Source organism: Coturnix japonica, chromosome 1 (genome assembly GCF_001577835.2).
Source record: "Coturnix japonica isolate 7356 chromosome 1, Coturnix japonica 2.1, whole genome shotgun sequence".
Lineage (NCBI taxonomy): Eukaryota > Metazoa > Chordata > Aves > Galliformes > Phasianidae > Coturnix > Coturnix japonica.
In genome coordinates this window covers 79,382,131-79,402,851 of record NC_029516.1, presented here as the reverse complement: position 1 = coordinate 79,402,851, position 20,721 = coordinate 79,382,131, and the positions used below count along the sequence as shown (strand labels likewise).

The 20,721-nt window shown below is 39.0% G+C and overlaps 1 protein-coding gene across 7 annotated transcripts in view; it reads right to left on the bottom strand.

The window, feature by feature from the left end:
• PHLDB2 (pleckstrin homology like domain family B member 2) overlaps positions 1-20,721 on the bottom strand; it is a 78,101-nt gene that overhangs the window by 15,585 nt on the left and 41,795 nt on the right. For 3 of the 7 annotated variants that reach the window (XM_015878225.2, XM_015878216.2, XM_015878273.2), the window contains exons 7-14: positions 12,456-12,584; positions 7,644-7,799; positions 6,724-6,834; positions 6,150-6,239; positions 3,403-3,546; positions 2,424-2,597; positions 1,588-1,728; positions 922-1,021 (exon numbers count right to left, since the gene is read on the bottom strand). In XM_015878225.2, the coding sequence (XP_015733711.1) occupies positions 922-1,021; positions 1,588-1,728; positions 2,424-2,597; positions 3,403-3,546; positions 6,150-6,239; positions 6,724-6,834; positions 7,644-7,799; positions 12,456-12,584 (1,045 nt within the window). The remainder of the gene's footprint in view (positions 1-921; positions 1,022-1,587; positions 1,729-2,423; positions 2,598-3,402; positions 3,547-6,149; positions 6,240-6,723; positions 6,835-7,643; positions 7,800-12,455; positions 12,585-20,721) is intronic. The other 4 variants (XM_015878244.2, XM_015878234.2, XM_015878264.2 and 1 more) reach the window with 4 other exon arrangements.

Sequence of the window (20,721 nt, the reverse complement as noted above, 5' to 3'; positions counted from 1 at the left end):
CCCAACTGGAGCAGATCTACGAAGCGAATGTATTAAGTCATGATCTCTTCTCAGTAAGTTTGTTCCTTATAAGCACTTAGAACCCCAGCGAGTATAGCTGACATAAGTTGTGCTTTTTTTACTTCTAACACCCGCTAACTCTGACAGCGCCTATAAAGACAGGATGGATGCTGTCTCAGCTCAATCTTAGTCAGCACTAGGTAAGGCTTTCTTACACTGATTTTGTAATGATGCAGAAACCACAAAGAAAAGAAACTAAATGATGGAACTGAGGAGGTATTCCTTTTGAAGATGGGATAATTACCAAACATGCATTTTGTTATAACAAAAAATTAAGTGTATCAATTCAAGTAGACAAACGGCAGACACAGAATTCTACAGTTTAAGAGACCACGTCTCAAAGATTAAGTACTTTTTGCACCAGAACTGTCATGTTCCTGTTACAAATAAGCAACCATCTATGCAAGGTAAACATCTTTCCTACATTGTAGCCCCGATATTTAAAGGAAGTTAAAATACTGCAGCTACACATGCTCCAAGTCACGATGTTGAATGACTGTCTGGAGAATTACTTTAGCCAGGAAAAAATACATGCCAGTGAAAAAATCTTTTTCTGAAACTGTAAAATGAAAGACAACATGTAATATTTTTAATAAATCAACCCCAAACGAGTCAAGTTATCCAGTTAACTCAATGTGTATTCTTTCATTTTCTGCTGAGTATACTTAATGATTGTATCCTTCAAATCTGTACATGTGACTGTGCCACAACCTTAACATCTTATTTTGTCTAAATCTGTAAACAACTTTGAGAGCTTTTGTTTTTCAACAAGGAGCAATTTTTTATTTTAAAGCCTCATTGATTATAGTAATATCAATTTCACGTTTATTTTCTGAAAACAGAAACTAATGGAAGTCTTACCTTTATGCATCCTTCTTGATTCTGACTCTTTGGTCATGGTTGCCAGGCAGTGAGGAAGTACGCTGCCACAGCTGTTGCTCTGTCCTAATGGTAAATGTCCCTGCAGGAAATAACATGTGCTTAAAACTTGTGTTGAATTAGCAACTAATGTTAAAATAAGTTGCCTTGTCCTTAATAACGTTGTCATCTCAGAGGAGTCAGCTATTAATATTTTAGTTTTGAACGGTCTCTAATTAAACAAAAATGTTTGCCTATTATTATCTCCCTCTTGCTTTTGTTTTCTTTTTCTTTTTTAATCATGTCACAAATAAGGAGTATTCTCACTTTGCACATACTCTCCAGATTACTGGCTGGAGGTTGAAAGGAAAGCAGCCTGCTGAGTCTCTACAGTCAATTTAAAGTAACCTGCAAGTAAGGTTCTTGGAATACATTGATTGTAAATATGTGATGACTATTCTATCACCACATTGCCAGATGTGAATATAAAGGCTGGAAGCACGGAAGGTTTCGTGTCTCTTCCCACATTAACCCAAATTTCTTTCACAGCCAACGTCAGACATGAATTTGAGGGATTACACGATACTACAATGCTGTTCAACCTTTCCTCTAACATAGTATGCTTTTTATATAAAATTGGAAGGCTATTAATAGCATGCAACTACGTACTTTAGATGTAATGCTTCGTCCAAGAGTAGAACTATTGAAGTGTGGTGACACAGTTGGAGCTGTTTTCTTGCGAGGCAAAGTATCGCTCATGTACATGCATTCCCTGTGCTGTTTCTTTCGCTCTTCCAGATTTCTGAAATGCTTCAAATGTAATTTGTTGAACAGTTTTGACATCAGGAATTGACCTACTTGCTCAGTTATACACTATACGGAATACAGTGAAGGCAATAGTCTGAGATTTCACTGGAAAGAATGAAATACCTCCCACTTCACAGCGTTACATAGGATTTATACAACTGTCACAATAAAAAAGCATGCTGATTAAGAAAACATACTAAATTCATGTGCAATTTTTGCATACATGTCCCTGTATCTAAATTATTGTTTTTAGATTTATTTTTTTTAACTCAAGTCCAGGGTAAAGCAGAATGCAAATAAAAGAGGAAAACCATTTCTTTGCAAGTTATTCTAATGAAGTGGCAGCTTAAAAACAATACAGCTTTTGAAAGGCATTGCTTAAATGTGTAACAAAGATTAACTTTAGGATTTCAAATGAAGCCAGTGGTATATTATTGTTGCGAGTCTTTTTACAATTATAATGGCTCCTAAGCATTAATATTTGTCTCTGGATGATTCATATAAAGGAGAATTTTTAATCATTACCATTCTATAACCCACTGTATTTATTTTTACATAAACAGTGTTTTAACATTCAGAAAGCATCACAAACTTACGATCTACCATGTCATTTAAAAAAAACTTTCCATGTAGATCAACTTCATGGCCACCATAACAATAACAAAAAAATCCCAAGTTATCAGCTTTGAGTCTTTTACCTGTTGTTGCCTGCGGTGTTTCTTAGCTGGCAGAGGAGGAGGTGTATCAGATAAAGGAATAGGATCTACATGAGTAGCCATGACCTCAGGCCAATGGACTGATGGAAGTTGAGCAATAGAGCGAGGAGAAAGAGAGTGAGGAAACACAAATCCAGAACAGAGAGGTGATCTTAGCTTTATAGAAAAAAGAGAAATTACACACAGAGTTTTCTTTTTGGAATTGCTCAAAAGATACGGCACATACAAGCTGCAGTTTTAGCACTGTGTTTGTGGATCATTTAGCAGGAAAGATTTGTTGCGTTGGAAATCTTAAGGTACAGCTATCTTTCAGAAGCAGCATAGAAACACCTGGTTTTTAAACCAGCTGCTGCCTCCTCACCACACAAAGGTAGGCGTGTTTACAAGTCATAAGACAAATTCATTCTATAAAATGTGGATTTATTAAAAATGCTGTAATCACTACAAAGGTAAAAAGAGCACAAAGAAAAAGGAAGAGTAAACTACAGACACAGACTGTGGAATAGCTAACATAAGTAGAAGTTACCCATCTCTCCCAAATATCCAAGATATACTTTCCTCTGTTACAGGGAGAAAAACATACGAAAGGAACACCTAAGCACCAGTGAATGTGTTCACAGACCATATATCCACAGGTGCATTATGTTATAGTGTTTGACAGGCAAAGATTGTCACTTATTGCTGCTTGGGTCATAAGCGTTTAGGTTTTTTGGCCTTTGAAGTACCACCTACAACATCAACTGGACCATTCCTCCAGCTTTACTATGAAGCCATTATCTGATTTGGTAACTGGCCTGGCAGATGAGAGTTTGCCTCAGGGTCAGTTTATTACATATTAAATTAAAAAAAGAAAAAACAACAAAACAAAATAAAAAAAATAAAAAAAAAAAAACAAGAAGGAAAAAAATAAGGCAGCAATGAAAGAACAATGCAAACAAAGGGAAATGTCTCTCAAACAAACCTCTTTATTTTGTGGCTGGCTCGTCAGCACAGCCGTGGAAGGCTCATTGGTACCTGCGTCAGCATCTGTGGGGGGCTGAGTGGAAGGGGATATATTCGTGGAATTGCCATACAGCTCACTAATTTCACTTACACTGATATAGCCCTAAAAGGAGGAATTCAGAAGTTAAAAGGAGCAAAAGCAAAAAGACGTGCAAGAGTATTAATGTATCCAGTACGATGAAAGTTAGTTTAAAGCGATACAGCCAAATATTTGTTACCATTGAAATATATCATCATAAATAAAACAAAATCATCATCGGGCTTCTCAAATGTTGAATGCTTGGATTCTGAAAATTGTTGTCCATTTAATTCCAAATACATTTATGCGATCAAAAGGCAAATATACATTAAGTGAACAGAAGCCTTCAGTATAATGTAAACACCCTTCATGTAGCTCTCTCTTGGGATAAGAAATGCAGAGTTTGGTTTGTTTCTTAACTACTTGGCTAGTTTAAGTGAACCAAATGACTAACAGAACTGGGAAGAACTTACATAAAGATATGCCATTGTTGCTCCACACATTACTCTGACAAAACACCTTCCTTTGCACTGTCTGGAAGTCACTTTGAACTTACAGATGTTACCAGGAAACTGATACTGTAGGTGTTGTCACTACACAGTCTTTTCAAGTTACCTCTCAAACAGCAATCGCACAGGAGGTGGCAGAAGTTTTCCTCTCAAAACATGTGGCCATATTACAATAAAAGAAAATCCAGTATGAATAAATATAAATCCTGCTTAACCATCTTGTAGCAGCAGTATATTGATCACCAAAACCTGGCAAGTCTATGAATGTAATATTAGGTTCATTTTTATAGACAATAAAAGCATTTCCATTGTTATAGGATTTTAAAAAGTATTCATTTCACACTCATAACACCCATGGAGATTCTCCATGGGGCTAAGTGAATGAAAAAAAGAAGCCAACAAATGACTTCATGATGTGTTGCTCAGGCCTCATCACATTAGGTTACAGAAATGGCTTCAAGTCAGACTAGAGATCCAACTCACTTTGCCAATACTGTACTTTCAAACAGCACTGATTTTTTTTTTTCCCCACTCAAGTACTGGAATAAGTGCTCTGCCTTATAGATGCAGCAGTGTTACTCTCCACTGCTACATACTCAGGGAGGAAACTTAAGGACGGATGGGAGAGAGTTACAAATGCATGCTTTGTTGAGGAAATAATGGGAAATGCGAGACCACAGACTTAAGTTCTCATATGATGTATGAGCAACTGCACGGTGAAATTAACTCCTGGGTACAGAGAACCTGTTTAAGCCTGCATCCCATTTGGTGTTTTATTTTTAAAGGGTCCGGAACAGTCAGAAAAACATCGAGTTGAAGTGAGACGAAATATCATGTCTGGGAAGGAAAGACATTTCTTAGAGAAGAGAAAGCCTGTGGGGACACTGAGCATAAAACAGATCATTTGCACTGTTCTTTTTCTCATTTACCTTACAGTAAGTCCTAATTGATTTCACTGCAGAGAACAGAATCACACTGCTTAATTATCCATTTCAACAAAAGGTGCATCAGGTTCACTTAATGTAGTTGCATTTTGAAACATCTGTGATTAAATAAACCATTACACGGATATGAAGATAAAATCAGAGACAGCACCCACTTTCTAATGATAAATGAATGGAACAATCACAAAAGAACAAAAAGGATGCCTGGAGTTGCCAGATGTCCTGGTGAGATGTGAGATGTCCAGACCAGAGTGCTACCTAGGACACTAAGTCCAAGCAACACTGCAACACTGTTTGCATTGAGGAAGAATGCTTAACCCCACTGGCATGTTCTGCAGCCCATCCTGGTTCACCAGGAGCTCTGAGGCCAATTAAGCAAAATTTCATGTTTCCCAAACTTCAAGAGTCCAACTTCCCACAGTGACACCTACATCATTAGATGAGCAGACTGTGCTCTGGAGTCATCCAGCAAATCCAGTCAGACCTCTTAATCAGAAGTCAGTGAAGCAGCCGTAGATACCTGTCAGCGTATTTTAAATGCTATTCCTTCTGCTTTCTCATTTATAACTGTGCATTTTTCAGATCCATCAAGTCAAGCCAAGAGGATAAACACAGGCGCTTGAAGATGATACTGTACACCATGACCAAATTTGTGTATTGGGATGTGGCTTACCTTACACTGACCTTACAGTTCTCAGGAAGGTTAATGTGGTATCCTCAAACATACAAAGTATTGACAGCTGCAGATGAGCTCTGAGACTCACCCAAACTAACTCAAATTTTCAGCAAAAGTATTTGACACCTTTAACTATTCACCATGTTTAAATCAATAGCTTAATAAGCACATTAGGGCCACAAGAGCTTGAAGTCTTCAATTCACTGTGTTTTTTTTTTAAAGATCAAAATGTGCACTTACCAGGCATTTTTGAACAGCCTTAAAACAGAAGTGAGTGTGGTGGGAAAACCTCTGATAAAATTAACAGTGCAAAAATAAAGACTATAATATATTGGTAGTTGAACAGTTATCCCCAGACCTCATTTTTCTTCATTTCAATAAGGTTTAATTGTCCATTTTGAGAAAATTAGGCCCTTCACACAGACACAGAAACGTCTGTTTTTCCAGGATAAAAGTTTAAAGTGAGACCAGACAAAACTGGGACTTCACTAAATACTTTTTCAGAAAGAGCTATTAAAAGTTACTCATGGTAAAGTAATAGACAGTGAAGCTATTTACCTCTTTTAGACTATTGGGACTGACAGGAAATCCTTTTCCTCCCGAGAGTGTGGAATACTTCTTTTCCAGATTACAGAGATTCTCTTTTTCCTGTTAATAATAGAAACAAAGTTGTATTAAATACCAATAACAATGTCTTCTTTCAGCATTCTGAAAATGCTGATTCTTTTTAAAGAGCTAAATACAATTTCCCTTGTGGTCAAAACTAAACCAAATGAGACATGAAGGGCTGACATTCGCTTCGCATTAATTTCCAAAGGAGCCCTACAAAGATGGCAAAGGGCAGACCCTTTGCCCTCCAGAGAGTGCAAGGAACATCAGGAGCAGCTGAGGTCCCCTGGTTGGTTCAGTGCAGAGCAGAGGAGCTGGGGGGAGGCCTGATGGCAGCTGCAGCCTCTCACAGGGAGTGGAGTGGCAGTGCTGAGTTCTGCTCTGTGTAACAGCAACAGGGCCCAAGGGAATGGCATGGAGCTGTCAAGGGAGGGGCAGGAGGGGTTTTCTCATATTCTGTGTTGTTTTATAATATGAAATGCCCTTTCACAGTGCATTAAAATATCTGAAAGACAATACTTACCCTCTGCAGCATCATTATTAGGTTATTTTTCTCTTTTACAAAATGATCTTGTTCTCTTTGTGCTTGTTGGACAATATGATTAGCTTGTTTTTTGAGAGCAGAAATCTTTTCCTAACAGGAAAAAAATATATATATATATAAATATATGTGTGTGTGTGTGTGTATATATATCACCTTTTATATGTTTCATTTTCAAAGCACAATACAGCCAACTGCAAAGATAACATTATTAATACCTCATTCATAAGAGCTAAGTAGTAGGAAAAGAAGTTACAGCACAGCTCATTTCTTCTCTGAAGGAGAAGAATCAAATAAGATTTAGACAGCAAATAGAAAGTTCTTCAAGAGACAAAATAGAAGAACAACAGTGTATGCCCTTAGATAACATGGTGACTAAGGTCTCTATACTGAAAATAAATGGCTTGGAAATGCAATTTCCGATCTATGAAAAGTTCATATTTAACCAGTTCAAACAGGATCTTTACAATTGATTTTAAGAATTACAATTTATTCTTAATTTGGTGTCCTGTAATTATTAAATAATTTTAGATCCTACTATATCATTTAATATCAATCATCAACCAAAAATAACTGCAGTTTTGTCCATTAAAAATGAACCACCTTGCTTTATAATGTGAGAACAGTACTTTAGTGCCTTTTGTGAAAAATGTAAGGGTTTTGTTTTCATATTTTCATGCAAATATGCAAAGAAGGCATTGAACGTTACCCATTTATTTCCTTTCAGAGAAGCACCTGATTCAGTACACATTACATCAGTGGGACGTCAGTTTTGCTCTGCTTCATTTTCTCAGAGAGAAACATTTTGTATCATTTCTCATAACTACAACTTAACCATCTGTATTTCAACTCCTTTATGTGCAGCAACAAAGAACAAACAGATTGAGTGTTACTGCTCTTACCTTTCTACTGACAATGCTGCGCTGATATTCAGCTACCTCACGCAGGAGTTGTTGCGTCAGATTTTCTTTCTCTTCATCTAACCTGCTTTCATGTTCGAGTTGCTGAAATTCCAAGTCTTCAAAGTGTTTGCTTTCTATGTCCAATAGATCAGCATCCTTAAGCCAAAAAAAGAAGAAAAAAAGTGACATTTCACTCATTGATAACAGAATAAACAGACTTACAAATAGGAAAAACATCACAGAAATACTGTTTTAGACTGTATCTCATGCAACAGGCTCAGAAGCTCAATACTTTCTATTACCTACTGTCATAAGAGAACAAATAGGTCTACTTGCTATTTTAATGAAGCTTTCTCAATTATTCCTAGTGTTCTCCCACTGAAAAATGACAGCTGTATTGTAAAGGAGTTGTCTTTCAGTGTTTAAAGCAGAACCGAGCCTCTACAGCACTCCAGCCTAGCTGCTATGCCACTGAAGTGCAAATCAACTCATTGAGGTTGCCACATGCCAAACTGATCACAGCATCTGCTCATCAACCAAAAAAAAAAACCAAATAACCCAGGAAGTATCATCCCAGTTGATGAACTTGAGAACTGCATGCTGAACTAGCTAATCGTGGCAATACACATTCATATGAAGGAGCCTGGACAGCACTTAGAATTTTCTCAAATCCAGCCCAAGCCTCACTACTGTTTTATAGTAGCAGACATACAAATAAAAGACAAAATGTAGCTGTTTCCTATGTACACTGCCATCCCACCAGCAGTATTGTCCAGCTATGCTGTTTGTGCAGCCAGTGGCTGCAGGGGGACCTCTGAACTGGGGCTGACAATCTCTCCCTATACAGCCACACAAATAAGAGCTGTCCTCATACACACAGCCACTAGTCAGTAGGTATATTGCTTCACAAATGGCACCAAACCAATTTTATGCGTAGGGAAATCCCTACTTCCAGATTTCTGAAGAAAAAAGAAATTTTAATAATCACCGTATTGTTAATTATTAAAGCTAAAATAAACACATTGTACATTATTTGATACAGGTTTTTGTACATAACCTGTAACAATTTTTTGTACTGTGGAGAACTGCAAACTTAGTCCTTTTCTTATTTCATCTTAAGGCAAATAGTGAGTGACTGATGATGTCCACAGAAGTCTCCATAAAGGCTTTTAAAAAACAGCTTTCAGTGTATCAGGGAAGTTGCAAAAGTTCATGAATTCAAAAAACTATATAAAATATAGACATATTATTTTCCAAAGATATGCTTTTGATTTGAAGTAGATAGCAAAGAGATCCAAAGTAAAGACATGGACTACAGATGACGAGAAAGCTGTTACCTCCAGTATGGAATCACCTCATTCACACTTGCTGCCCACCTTCAGTATTTGAAATAAATGGAAGGGCTTTGAGGAGGCAGGAAAATCAGGAGGTTCAGGCTACTTGGTATCAAATAAATTGTTACTTGGGCAGAAGATGAGACAGATTCCAGAGAAGGCAACTGACAGTTGCATAGGATTTGTAGAACAATTATATTCACTGTAGGTAATGACTTCCTGAGCAAAGAGAAGAGTATCTCCACTCCTGCCCCTACTACTAAAACAAATAAACATTAAAATATTATAACTTAAAAAGCTCTTAAGAAACCACAGACATGATGTCTCTATAGCGAACTCCGACATCACAGGCTTCTCCAGCATTACTATTACTGGTCATGGCACTGGACAAAAGTCAATGGCAGTGTACCAAGTCCTTCCATTCAGAGTCCTGCAAAATCTGCAAAAATTAGTTTTTTTCTCTGAATAATTAGTATTTCTTAGCAACTGACACTGTCTTTCCAGATTTTTGCAGGACTCCAGGTATGTAGTCTCATCCTCTATTCATGTATAATAAAATACATACAAATGCATAAACGCATTATGGAAATAAGCTTTACATGAGGCATCAGAAAGATTACTGCTCTCCCTGCGTGCCTTCTAGAAGCTCTCAGGTTTCATCAGGCTTTAGTGAAGTGCTCTCCCTGTCCAGCAGGAAAGGTGCTTGTCTGTGACGGGCACTGGAAAACAACCCACCAGTCAATAGTTTGCACAGACGGTGCCAATTGCCTGCTTCCCATCTCAGACCAAACTCCAGACCCACACCACAGTCAGACGCTATAGAAAAATACGCTGCTCTCACCCTGGGCACAAATCATGAAGTTACCCAAGTCCACGAGTTGGAACAAAAATTCACCACCTACACATCAACTACTCTGACAATAAAGTACCACAACATAAGGTCTCTCACATTTAAATATTTAATTCTATACTCCCTATGCTTAGGGAAGAAGAGATTTTTTTTCTATTTTGGATAGAATGCTTACAAAAAAGCCATAACTTTTCTCACCCTTGACATCACAATACTGTATATAATTTTAGTGAAAGCAACTACTACTCCAAGCACAGCAGCCTCAGCTAACTTCCATGACAACTGGCATAGAATAATATGCAACAGAAGCAAATCTACATCAAGCTGAACCCCACATTTCAAGTTTTGTCCCACTTTCAAGTCCAAAATTGATATTAAGCCAGCCTAAATGAAAATATATATATTTCATTGGCCCAAACAGATGGAAGTCAGAAGGCAGTAAATTTGGACTACATGGTGGGTGTGGTAGGACAGTGCAGCCAAGACTAGCAATGTGCTCCACAGTCTTCCAGTTGGGGCCTGATGTTATCATGTTGCAAGAGAAAGGCTGTCTTCACTGGCCTGAGTCTGCAAGTTTAAGCCTTCAGCTTAGTCAGCACTGCAACTTAGCTGTCAAAGTTGATGGTTTGCCCAGGTTCCAGGAAATCCAGAAGGATCTAGAAGACTGAAAAGCTGTGTGGAGTAAAAGTATCTGGGGGTATTAGTGAACAGATGGCAGAACATTAGTGTGTCCAGGTGGCCAAGCAGGCCAATGGCATCTTGGCTTGTTATCAGATATAGTGTTGCCAGCAGGAGCAGGAAGGTGATTGTCTCTCAGTACTTGGTACTGGTAAGGCCACCTCGAGTACTAAGCTCAGTTTTGGCCCCTCGCTACAAGACACTGAGGCCCTGGAGCATGTCCAGAGAAAGGCAACAAAGCTGGTGAAAGGTCTGGAGCGCAAGTCTTATAGGGAGTAACTGAAGGAACCGGGATTGTTTGGTCTGGAGAAGAGGAAACTCAGGAGAAAGAGACTTCATTGCTCTATAAAACTCCCTCATAGGAGGTTGTGGTGAAGCAGAGGCCGATCTCCCACACAACAGCAATAGGACAAGACAGAATGGCTTTGAGTTGTGCCATTGGAGGGTTAGGCTGGATATCAGGAAAAAACTCATCTCAGAATGGTGAGGGATTGGGACAGGCTGCCCAGGGAGTCACTGTCCTTCAAGGTTTTCAAGAAAAGGGTAGATTAGGCACATAGGGACATGGTTTAGAGGGCACAGTGGTGACTCTAAACCATATGTTGGACTAGATGATCTTAGCGATCTTTTCTAATCTTAATGATTCCTATCCTAACAACACGTAAGGGAGTATTTATGGGAAGGTTCAACCTCTGCTATACCACCACCATCCATCTCTGACATCATGGGACAACATAATAAAGAGGAAGCATTACTTTCTGAGCAGCCCTCAGAAATGACTGCACAGGAAAGGACTTCTTTTAAAACTTATGAGTTACTGTTTAAGGTTTCTTTTTCATTTGCTTGTTTTTGTTGTTTTTTGTGTGTTTTTTGTTTGTAATGTAACTTACAAAAAACCCTTGTATTTCTCAAAGGCATCAAACAAACATTTTAGTTACTATAGAAGAATTTAAACTTGTGTTTTCTGAAGTTGGACTTCTTCAGGCTCTTGAAAAACAAAATATAATTCTACAAATAAAACAATTATTATACATTTTTTAAAAAGCATTAAGAATATTTTCTATAAAACAAGAGACTTTATGGTCACTGCTATTAAAAATCTCCTTATTGATAAAAAACGCTCAACTCAGGAAAGCTCAAGTTTCACTTTCAGATGTTATTTTGAACTCACAATACTGAAGCTTTGTAAGTGAACTCCCCCGTTATAGCCAACTACGTATGCTGCATAACCTATATAATATTGACACTAAAATCTTCCACAGAAAATAAATGTACCTTAACTGACAATACTGCAGCTTTTTCTGTTATGAACTATACATAATAAAATCAAGTTGCAAGTAGACTTCATGCAAAGTTTAAACAAAAGAACAAAAATACAACTAATGTGAAGCTGATGAAAATGTGGGAAAAATAAAACCATTAAAAGAAGTGATATAATCTTCACAATGGAAAATTCAAAGCACAGTTCAGCTTAACATTTAAGTTATGTACAGAAGAAAGGATGTTATCCACGGTGTGAGACAGCAATTTAGAGCAATGCAAAGGGAAAGCACATAAAACAAAATCATATTGCTAGTAGTGTTAAAATGGTTCATTTCACTGGCCAAAGTTCAATATTATCTGTGTGAGAAGAATAAAAGAGCAGTGCTCTACTATTCATCTGAACATCACCATTCCAAGACTCTCCATGCAATCCAGCAGGCCTTAGGTGCTAATTACAGGTAAGCAGCCCAAAGCTTTAGAAACTGTTCAACACAAAATGCTTTCTAATCCACCCATTTGCACTCTACTTGGTTGCCACTATGCAAAATATTTATTGCAAGCACTCTATGAAAAGGAAACTCTCATGCAAATATCTTCAAGCACCTCATAAGATACCTGAAGCAGAATATGTTAGACTTAACTCTAAAATCAACAACAGAAAAGTCAATCTTGAAACTCGCTACTGACCCTCTTCAGCTGCTGCTGTAATTGTTCCCTCATGGACTCAGGGCAATTATCAAGCTGCGTCTTCTGCTCGGAGTAAAGCTCCTGAAGCCTCTCTAGTTTTTCCCTCTCAGCATCAAGTTTTAATTTTTCCTGAAGCATGAACCAGAAAATAAACAGAATTACCTTCAAACTGAAGCAGTTGTTAGTGATTATGACAGCGTGTGGCAAAAACTTAACCGACAGTTGAAGCGTGTAGGTGAATGATAGATATTGCTTGTTAGCTGAAATACAATCATGGGATGCAAATGATAGAAACAAAACATTAATAATTTTAGTAGGGCAATTAATTCTCTCCCTCATCACTGCACTTTGTTCCCACATCTGGATGATGCCTCTACTGCCCGCTGTTCAAATGCTTGACTCACCTAATGAAAAAAAAAATGGAAATGATATCCATGTTAGTCAGGTAACATATGAAGGAGAGAGAAAACAGCAGCTTTTAGAAAGCAAAATGGATGGAAAATGACTGTACTTCAGCAGTGAGCAGAAAATGGATTTTCCCAAGAAAACGAATCACATGTTTATGTGCTTCTGAACAGATAAGTACCTTTAGGAAGCAGTGAAAACATAGAATGAGACAGAGCTTTATAAAGAAATAACTATGGGACAGGAAATCCTGTTGCAACAGAAACACCGAATGATTTAACAAATAAATTCATTTGCTTCAGGATACAGGAACTGTAACCACTCCCTGGAATCAAAGGCAATGCTCTGCCTTCCTGGTCGTAGTAACTAGCTCAGCTTTCTTCTTGTTCCACTAGAGCAGCAGTACTCAACACACTGCTTATTACCATCAGAAGCCTCTACCCTTTTCAACCTTCAATCAAAGGCTACTTGCTTTGTGTGAAGTACTACTCTCAAGACTGGCTGCAAATCACTTCAAGTCATCTTGTAGATTATTTGTCTTTGGACTCAGATTCAAGAATCAATAGATTTATTGGAATAATTTCAGAGAATTCTTTCAGTGTCTTTTACTTGCAAGTACCCTGGCCAGCACAGCAGATATAGTTTCTTCAAGAGTGTAATTAATAGCTTGAAAAAACAAATTGTCTGATATGCCATAAGAACTAAAGGTATCAGTAAGTCTCTGGAGACCACTCTCTACTTCCTCCTAGAGTCACACCGGTACAGCTCCTTTTGCCTACTTTCTGTTCTGTACCTATGCATCTCTTCTCGAATGATTTTTCTAACTCTCCAATAATCTACAGCTCAGTATCAGCCCAAACATTCCAGCTGCTTCCTCTGAATGCTCCAAGAACAGTTCAAGAACAGCATCCACTGACTTGTTTCTTTCAGTCCCAACCATTATTAAAGTCAAACACATAGCTCAGCAGGTGCAACATACTCAGCTTTGCAGCACCCCTACAATACACACCACAGAAAATTACTTTCATATGTAGAACTTGCCGCTCTAAACTCTGAAATGGGCCTTCCCCAAAATCTTCTCTTTGTTGACAAAGTTGTCAAACTCTCCCACACAGTGGAGGCACAACAATAAATCCACAATAACTTCATGCTTTCTTTGCAGTCATATCTCTGAGTGGGATCATTGGCTGGGATTACTTTTCCCTAGTATTTAAAAATAACAGGAGGAAATATTCTTATTCAGTCTCATTGTGAATCAAATTGCCAGCTCTGCTGTTTCCATTTACACGTGCAGTTTCCCAGCACATATAATTAGATGAACAAAGTGCTGAACACAACAGTTGGTTGGTATTTGTTCTTAAGCTCGTAGAAGTGAGCAACTGGGCCAGCATATTCAATTACCTGCACTTCCTTTACTGCAGCAGCATAAACAGGCTCAGAAACACAGAGGATGAAACATGCAAGGGGCAAAATGAGGGAAAATCATGCAGCTCTTGAGATGTCACCTCCAGATCTCAGTCCCTAAGGAACCCCCATTTGCTAAATCATCTGTACTTCAGTGCAGAAGGAATCTTAAATAAACCAGGAGTCCCCCTCCTCACAAACCTTGCTGTTCAACCTATAGTCTGCCACACTGCTAGGCAAGTAGGAAGAGGAAGATAAAAGAAAATCTACAGCTTCAAGGACTTCTGTGACCTTACATACAGCACTGTTCCTCTGAAGCTATAAATAGGTCCCTACATGTCTATGTGCTGCGACAAGCACACTCACTTGTTAACAACCAAATCAAACTTTGTGTATGAAGAGACATCATCAGCAAGAATAAAACTCACAGAGAATCATGCCAGAGATACTATTACTTCCTCGAGAAATTAGGAATGTATTCCTTTGAGATTGAAAGTGATCCTCATTTGTCCTATATATAGCATAGGAAGTGCTCACATCCCACCAAACTGTCTCCCTCCAAATTGTGCAGTCTTACAGGAAATATCGCTTTCAGCAGTGAGAAGCTCTACATGTTTTGCAGCTGTGGAATTCAGTTCATCAACATCTCTAATTTTGCATTGGTAAAGATACCTTAATTCACAAAAGTAGTCAAATAAATAAATGAACAATCAGATTTATTTATTGTTTTCATCCAGAATCATTTATAAATGAATCAAGGTAAACTCCTTCAGGGGGAAAAAGATCAAGGACTGTAAGCTGTGTCCCTGTAAGTAGAACACAGCTAAGGCAGACCACTGTGTGCTCAAGACCAGCCAGGACACAGCTGTGAATAGAGCCCACATACTCAAGCTGCTCATCCTCGCCTTAGCCACAGAGACTTGTGCTCATTAAACATTTTCCTGCAGACAACTGCCTCTCATCTCCAGTGCCCATCTTAGAGCCATGCTATCCACAGTCTGAACTGTTCCAGTCTCTTTCTACAGAGAAATAGAGCTCAGTAAAACACAGCATTTAGTCTTAGCTGGCAAACCAGCCTGTGCCATGTGCTGCCTCCCATTACATGTTACGTGAACATGGGATCAGCCAAGACAGACAATAGGACTGACTGGTGTTTTGATGATCCTGGGGCACAGCTTGGATCAGTTTTTAAGGGTATCAGACAGCAGCAAAAAGAAGTGGGTTGTAATGTTGTCATCCCCTAAAAGCAAGACAGGATGGCAGCAAAGCACCCATACGATGAAGATGAGATTACAAAGGTCACAAAAGGAATTCTGATATGGTAGAACTGATTTTATGGGCAAAATAGAGAAAACAAAGAACATCTATTCAGCACACATAAAACTTTTCACAGATAGCCATAGAATCACAGAACCATTAAGGCTGGAAAAGACCACTAAGTTCATCTAGTCCAACTGTCAACATGTCACCACCATGCCCACTAACCCATGGTCCTCAGTGCCAGATCTACACAGTTCCTGTACACCCCCAGTGATGGTGACTCCACCACCTCCCTGGGCAGCCTGTTCCAGTAATATCCAACCTGAACTTCCCTCGGTGCAACTGAATGTTGCACCTATAGTTACCTGGGAAAAGAGGCAATTAGATTAAAGATAATCATAGCCTCTATAATAATGGGAACAAAAGAAGGAAAGGAGGGATTAATTGCTTATGTGTTATCTCCTGAAGTTAAGGATGCCCTGTGTCTGATCAACACTGCTAGAAGCTCACCACAAAATGGACAGTATGGCTAGGTGAATAGAGTCATTCTCCAACCTGAAAGAAAGAGAAACTGCAAAGACAACCTCTTCCATTCAGCAGGCTCTCCTTGTCAAAATTCTCCCACTAGAGCACTCCAGGACCATCCTCATTCCAACTCACCTGCAACTCATCATGTGATAAAGTATCAAGGTCTTATTACCCAAATCAATCCTCACATGCATACTCTGTCTCTTAGTATGGAACAGGCTAGTCTCACAGCTCTCACAGGTTTCTCAGAGTAAGGAGAAACATACGCAGCTGTCTGTTCCGAACAGCATCTCCATTTCATCTCCATGTTCTCACCCCTAGCCAAATTTCCTTCTTTTACACTCCAAAAGAACATTCCACCCTACTTCCCCCAAGACTACAGAAAACAGAAGGACTGCATATGCTACAAGTGGAGGAGGAAAACAGACTACAGAAATAATTCCTTTGCAATTGGATGTAGTGTCAGATTACAAAGTTTTTCGATTGAGTAAAACATTTTTTAGTAAGAAGCAAGAAAATTTAACATTATCTACTCACTGATAAAACTGGTCTAAACTCTGCTGTGAATTAAGAAAGCAGTCTACTCCCTAACAAGAAGCAGGCTAGGAAACATTATATGTGATGAATGAAGCAAATGTTGCAGGAAGTATTAAATCTGTACCCCTGCAAACTGAAAGCATTTCCAGCACAATGGCTGGATTAAAAATAGATAAATAAATCAGACCACACATCTCTCGTTAATAAAAAAATACTGTTGAAATTAAGCAGATTCTCCTGTAAATGTGCACATCCTCCTCTTTATTTTCAGACAACTCTTTACCACACTCTTTAGCCTCTTTCAGGAGAGAAAGAAAAAGCTTGTTATGATTTGGCCTCTAAATCTCTACGCATTTCCTTAAAGAAACCATTAAAGGACCAAACAAACAACAAAAGTATGCCAGGCCTATGAAAATGAGCATAATGTGATGGACGAAGGTATTTCACAGTAGTTATTTTTACTGTACAAGTAGTAACTAGTGCAAGAGGGATGTGGAGCTCATGGAGTGTGTCCAGAGTCACACTCCTGTGAGGAAAGGCTGAGGGAACTGGGCTTGTTTAGCTTGGAGAAGGCTCCGGGGAGACCTCAGTGTGGCCATCCAGTACTTGACAGGAGTGTATAAGCAGGAGGAAAAATGACTGTTTATGAAGGGTAGATAGTGATAGAACAAGGGGGAATGGTTTTAAACTGAGACAGGGGAGAATTAGGTTAGATACTAGGAGGAAGCTTTTTACTCAGAGGGTGGTAACACACTGGAACAGGTTGCCCAAGGAGGCTGTGGATGCCCCATTCCTGGAGGCATTCAAGGCCAGGCTGGATGTGGCTCTGGGCAGCCTGGTCTGGTGGTTGGCAACCCTGCACATAGTAGGGGGGTTGAAACCAGATGAGCAATGCGGTCCTTTTCAACCCAGGCCATTCTATGATTCTATGACTTTATGGTACGATCATGGCAGACAGCAATGGAGTCTGTATGAGATCTCAATGGTTTTATTTCACAGGCAAACATAAAGGTAATGTTTAAAAGCATTTTGCATCAGAGTAAGCCATAACAATGCTGTAAGTAATCATAATAATTACACACATTAATTTGATCCCAAGATAACTCAAAACTTTTCTGAACTTCTACATTCATCCTCCGAGCATTGCAACGTGTTGTCTTATTGAAGGGACGAAGAGGCAAAAGAAACCCCCCCTTACTAATGCACCGCTCGTTCATGAGCATAGATGAGGAGAAAACAATCATCCAAATGAGAAGGGGAAAAAAAAAAAAAAAAAAAAAAATCAAGTGAGAAAACTGAAATTCTGCAACACATAGTTGACAACGAGAGGATCCAGGCAGCCCAGTCTATTGATTGGTGACCCTGCGCATAATAAGGGGGATTAAAACTAGATGATCATTACGGTCCTTTTTAACCCGGGCCATTCTATGATTTTATGACTCTCTCACGACTGTTTTTAAAGAGAACACAGGAGTTCAGAGTTTTCTCCTTGGTTCTTGTAGTCATCTTTTTCCTTACTAGTGTCTTCTCTACAGGGTATCTTTATTTTGATATCCAGAGGATGCAAGTACTCCTCAGAATACTTAATTGAGTACCTTGACTTAAGGAGGTTAATCATCAGATAATCATAAAGAACCACAGAATAGCCTGAGTTAAAAAGGACCATAACGATCATCTAGTTTTAACCAATGTTGTAGAGAAGATAAGTCAACTGTTTAAAAACATTGCTTACATCTAGTTGAACAAGAATCTGACCAGAAAGGATCTAAAATTCTACACTATGGTGTCCACATTTGTTAGAGTCATAATGATAAAAATCAATAGGAAGAATTTTGAATCCAGAAGAGAAAGGAATCATAAGAGACGACTAGTATCTCTGACTGCTGTAGTCTCCTTCCACGTGAACTATTAGAGAGATGTTATTTCCCTGGTTCCATTCATCTTTACAGCACTAGTTCAGCAAAGAGGCTGAGCTTCAAAAGCTTTGATATATCTGGGATATTCTGCTAATCACTAAAAAACACTTCCACAAAGGCATGCAGACAAAAATCTCACATACTCCAGAAGAAGATGAGTTACCCATTGCCAGCTACTCCTGATTACTGCTCTTGAAAAGGAAAATGAAACCCTGCCTGATAAAGGAGTTCCAGGGTATGTACTTCCACCATGACATAAGGCAAAGGTCCTCTGGAAGCAACGGAATAAGCTCCCTCATGTAAAATGCAGTCTAAGCCTAGATAGTTGTTTTGAAACTCGCTGCCAAAAGTTCCATTTAACTATGATTACCTCCCACATCACTTCTGCTGGATTCATTAATCATTTTCACTTATCCCTGTTTATTCATTAATCCATTTATTCTTCCGACAGCTACGTTGTTATTTTCATGTTCTTACTTCGAGATAAAAGGCATGGCAAATCATTAAGTAATCTTCTCCACATATGCTAGACTGCATGTTCAAAATGTAATTTGGACTAAGGAAGCACCGTATGGGGAAAAACAAAAGTACTCTGCAATCTGGATAACATCGTATTGAGCAAATAAAATTTTCTCCTACTTCCTTGTAAACAAATATGAATTCTGAAGAAAGTCTAATGAGCCAAAGAGACAGCACTAGGAAGCCATGACTGGGAAAAGCACCACAGTTCCACCCTGCTATTGAACTGGGAAGAACATCATTACTGTACACATACAGTACAGCAATATGACATTACAAAGGGCTGGGATTTAATGGAAGGGACAAAAGGAGACTGGCTGACAGGCCTATCTGTTTCTGATGACAGTCCATTTCCGTTCTCTCCAAAGCAGGCAGGGCTCAAAAACACTGTCAATATCTGTAGCAAAGCTCTTTCCCAGAGAGCTTCAAGCTGTGCGTGTCAAATTGTGTTAGTAGTGACTTACCAGGATTGTTCCTGTGTAACTGCAGCTTGTAACTAATAGCCTAGATGCTACTATTCAAATATGTAGTTGGTCATCGTCTTCAGTGGAAGAAAGAAGACAGGTATGCTCAGAAGTATGACCACAGAATTAAGCTGAATCTCCATTCATACACTACCAGAATTTCTAGCACAGCTGAGAGCCCAGACAGCAGAAAGCACAGACCATGCCCAATCCCCAGCAGTGAAAGCAGCCATCCCTGCCAGGAGAAGCGAGTACTCTCAGCGCTTGCATCATGCACAGTCACACCACCACCAGAGCAATGCTAATTCCTGTAGCAGCTCCATCTTTTTCTTTGCAAAATGGAACTGCTCGCTGCCCTTCTTTCTAAAACCTAACTAAATTGACACGAATTGCTTTGTACCTTGCAACACGTGTAGCAGCAGAATCACAAGAGCAAGAGCAATGCTTTGAACTAACCACAGAACATTCACTACATCATCTTCCTCACTGACTCGTTCATTCTTTTTCACTGTTAGTCCTGGCATGTGTTCAGGTAGAACTGAACACATGGCCTTCAATAAGATGAAAATGCAAGATACCATGGTAACATAAACACAATTGCAAATACGCAGGGACACAAAGACACTGTATCACAGCAAACAGCTCATGGGCACAGCCAGGAACTGAACTCACAAGTCTCTTTGCCTTCTGTCTTTAAGTACTCTTTCCATCTGATGCACCTGCATAGCAAACACCTCCCTGTTTTCTCAGGGGCTAGAAATTTCCTTTTAAACTTTGGCTTTAAGACTGTGCAAAAGTTGGTAAAACTGTGCTCTCATCTATGTGAACTATCCAAAAACCATGAAAACAGTCACAGACTCAGGTAGAAAGTAATACAAGTAATATAGCTATACTCTATTTCAAGAGCATAACACAGCCCAATAATCAGGCTGTAGATCATGATCTCTCTTTTTAGGAATTTCACAAGATTTTCAAACAGGTGCATCAGTAAGGATGAAATGCAATCAGGCAGGGGTTTCCTGTCAAACAGGTGCTGAGATCAGTGACAAATTCCAGGAGATACTCAAGTCATTCCAGAAACAAGTGCCATCATGCCCAGTGCTAATGCCCCAGCATCGTTTCAAAAAGGCACCCCACAGCAAATTCAGGTGTCAGTCCCCTGCCCTAATAAAAATGTAACCACTGTCTGAATGAATGGACCCAACAGCTTCTTGCTAGGATACACCAAGACAA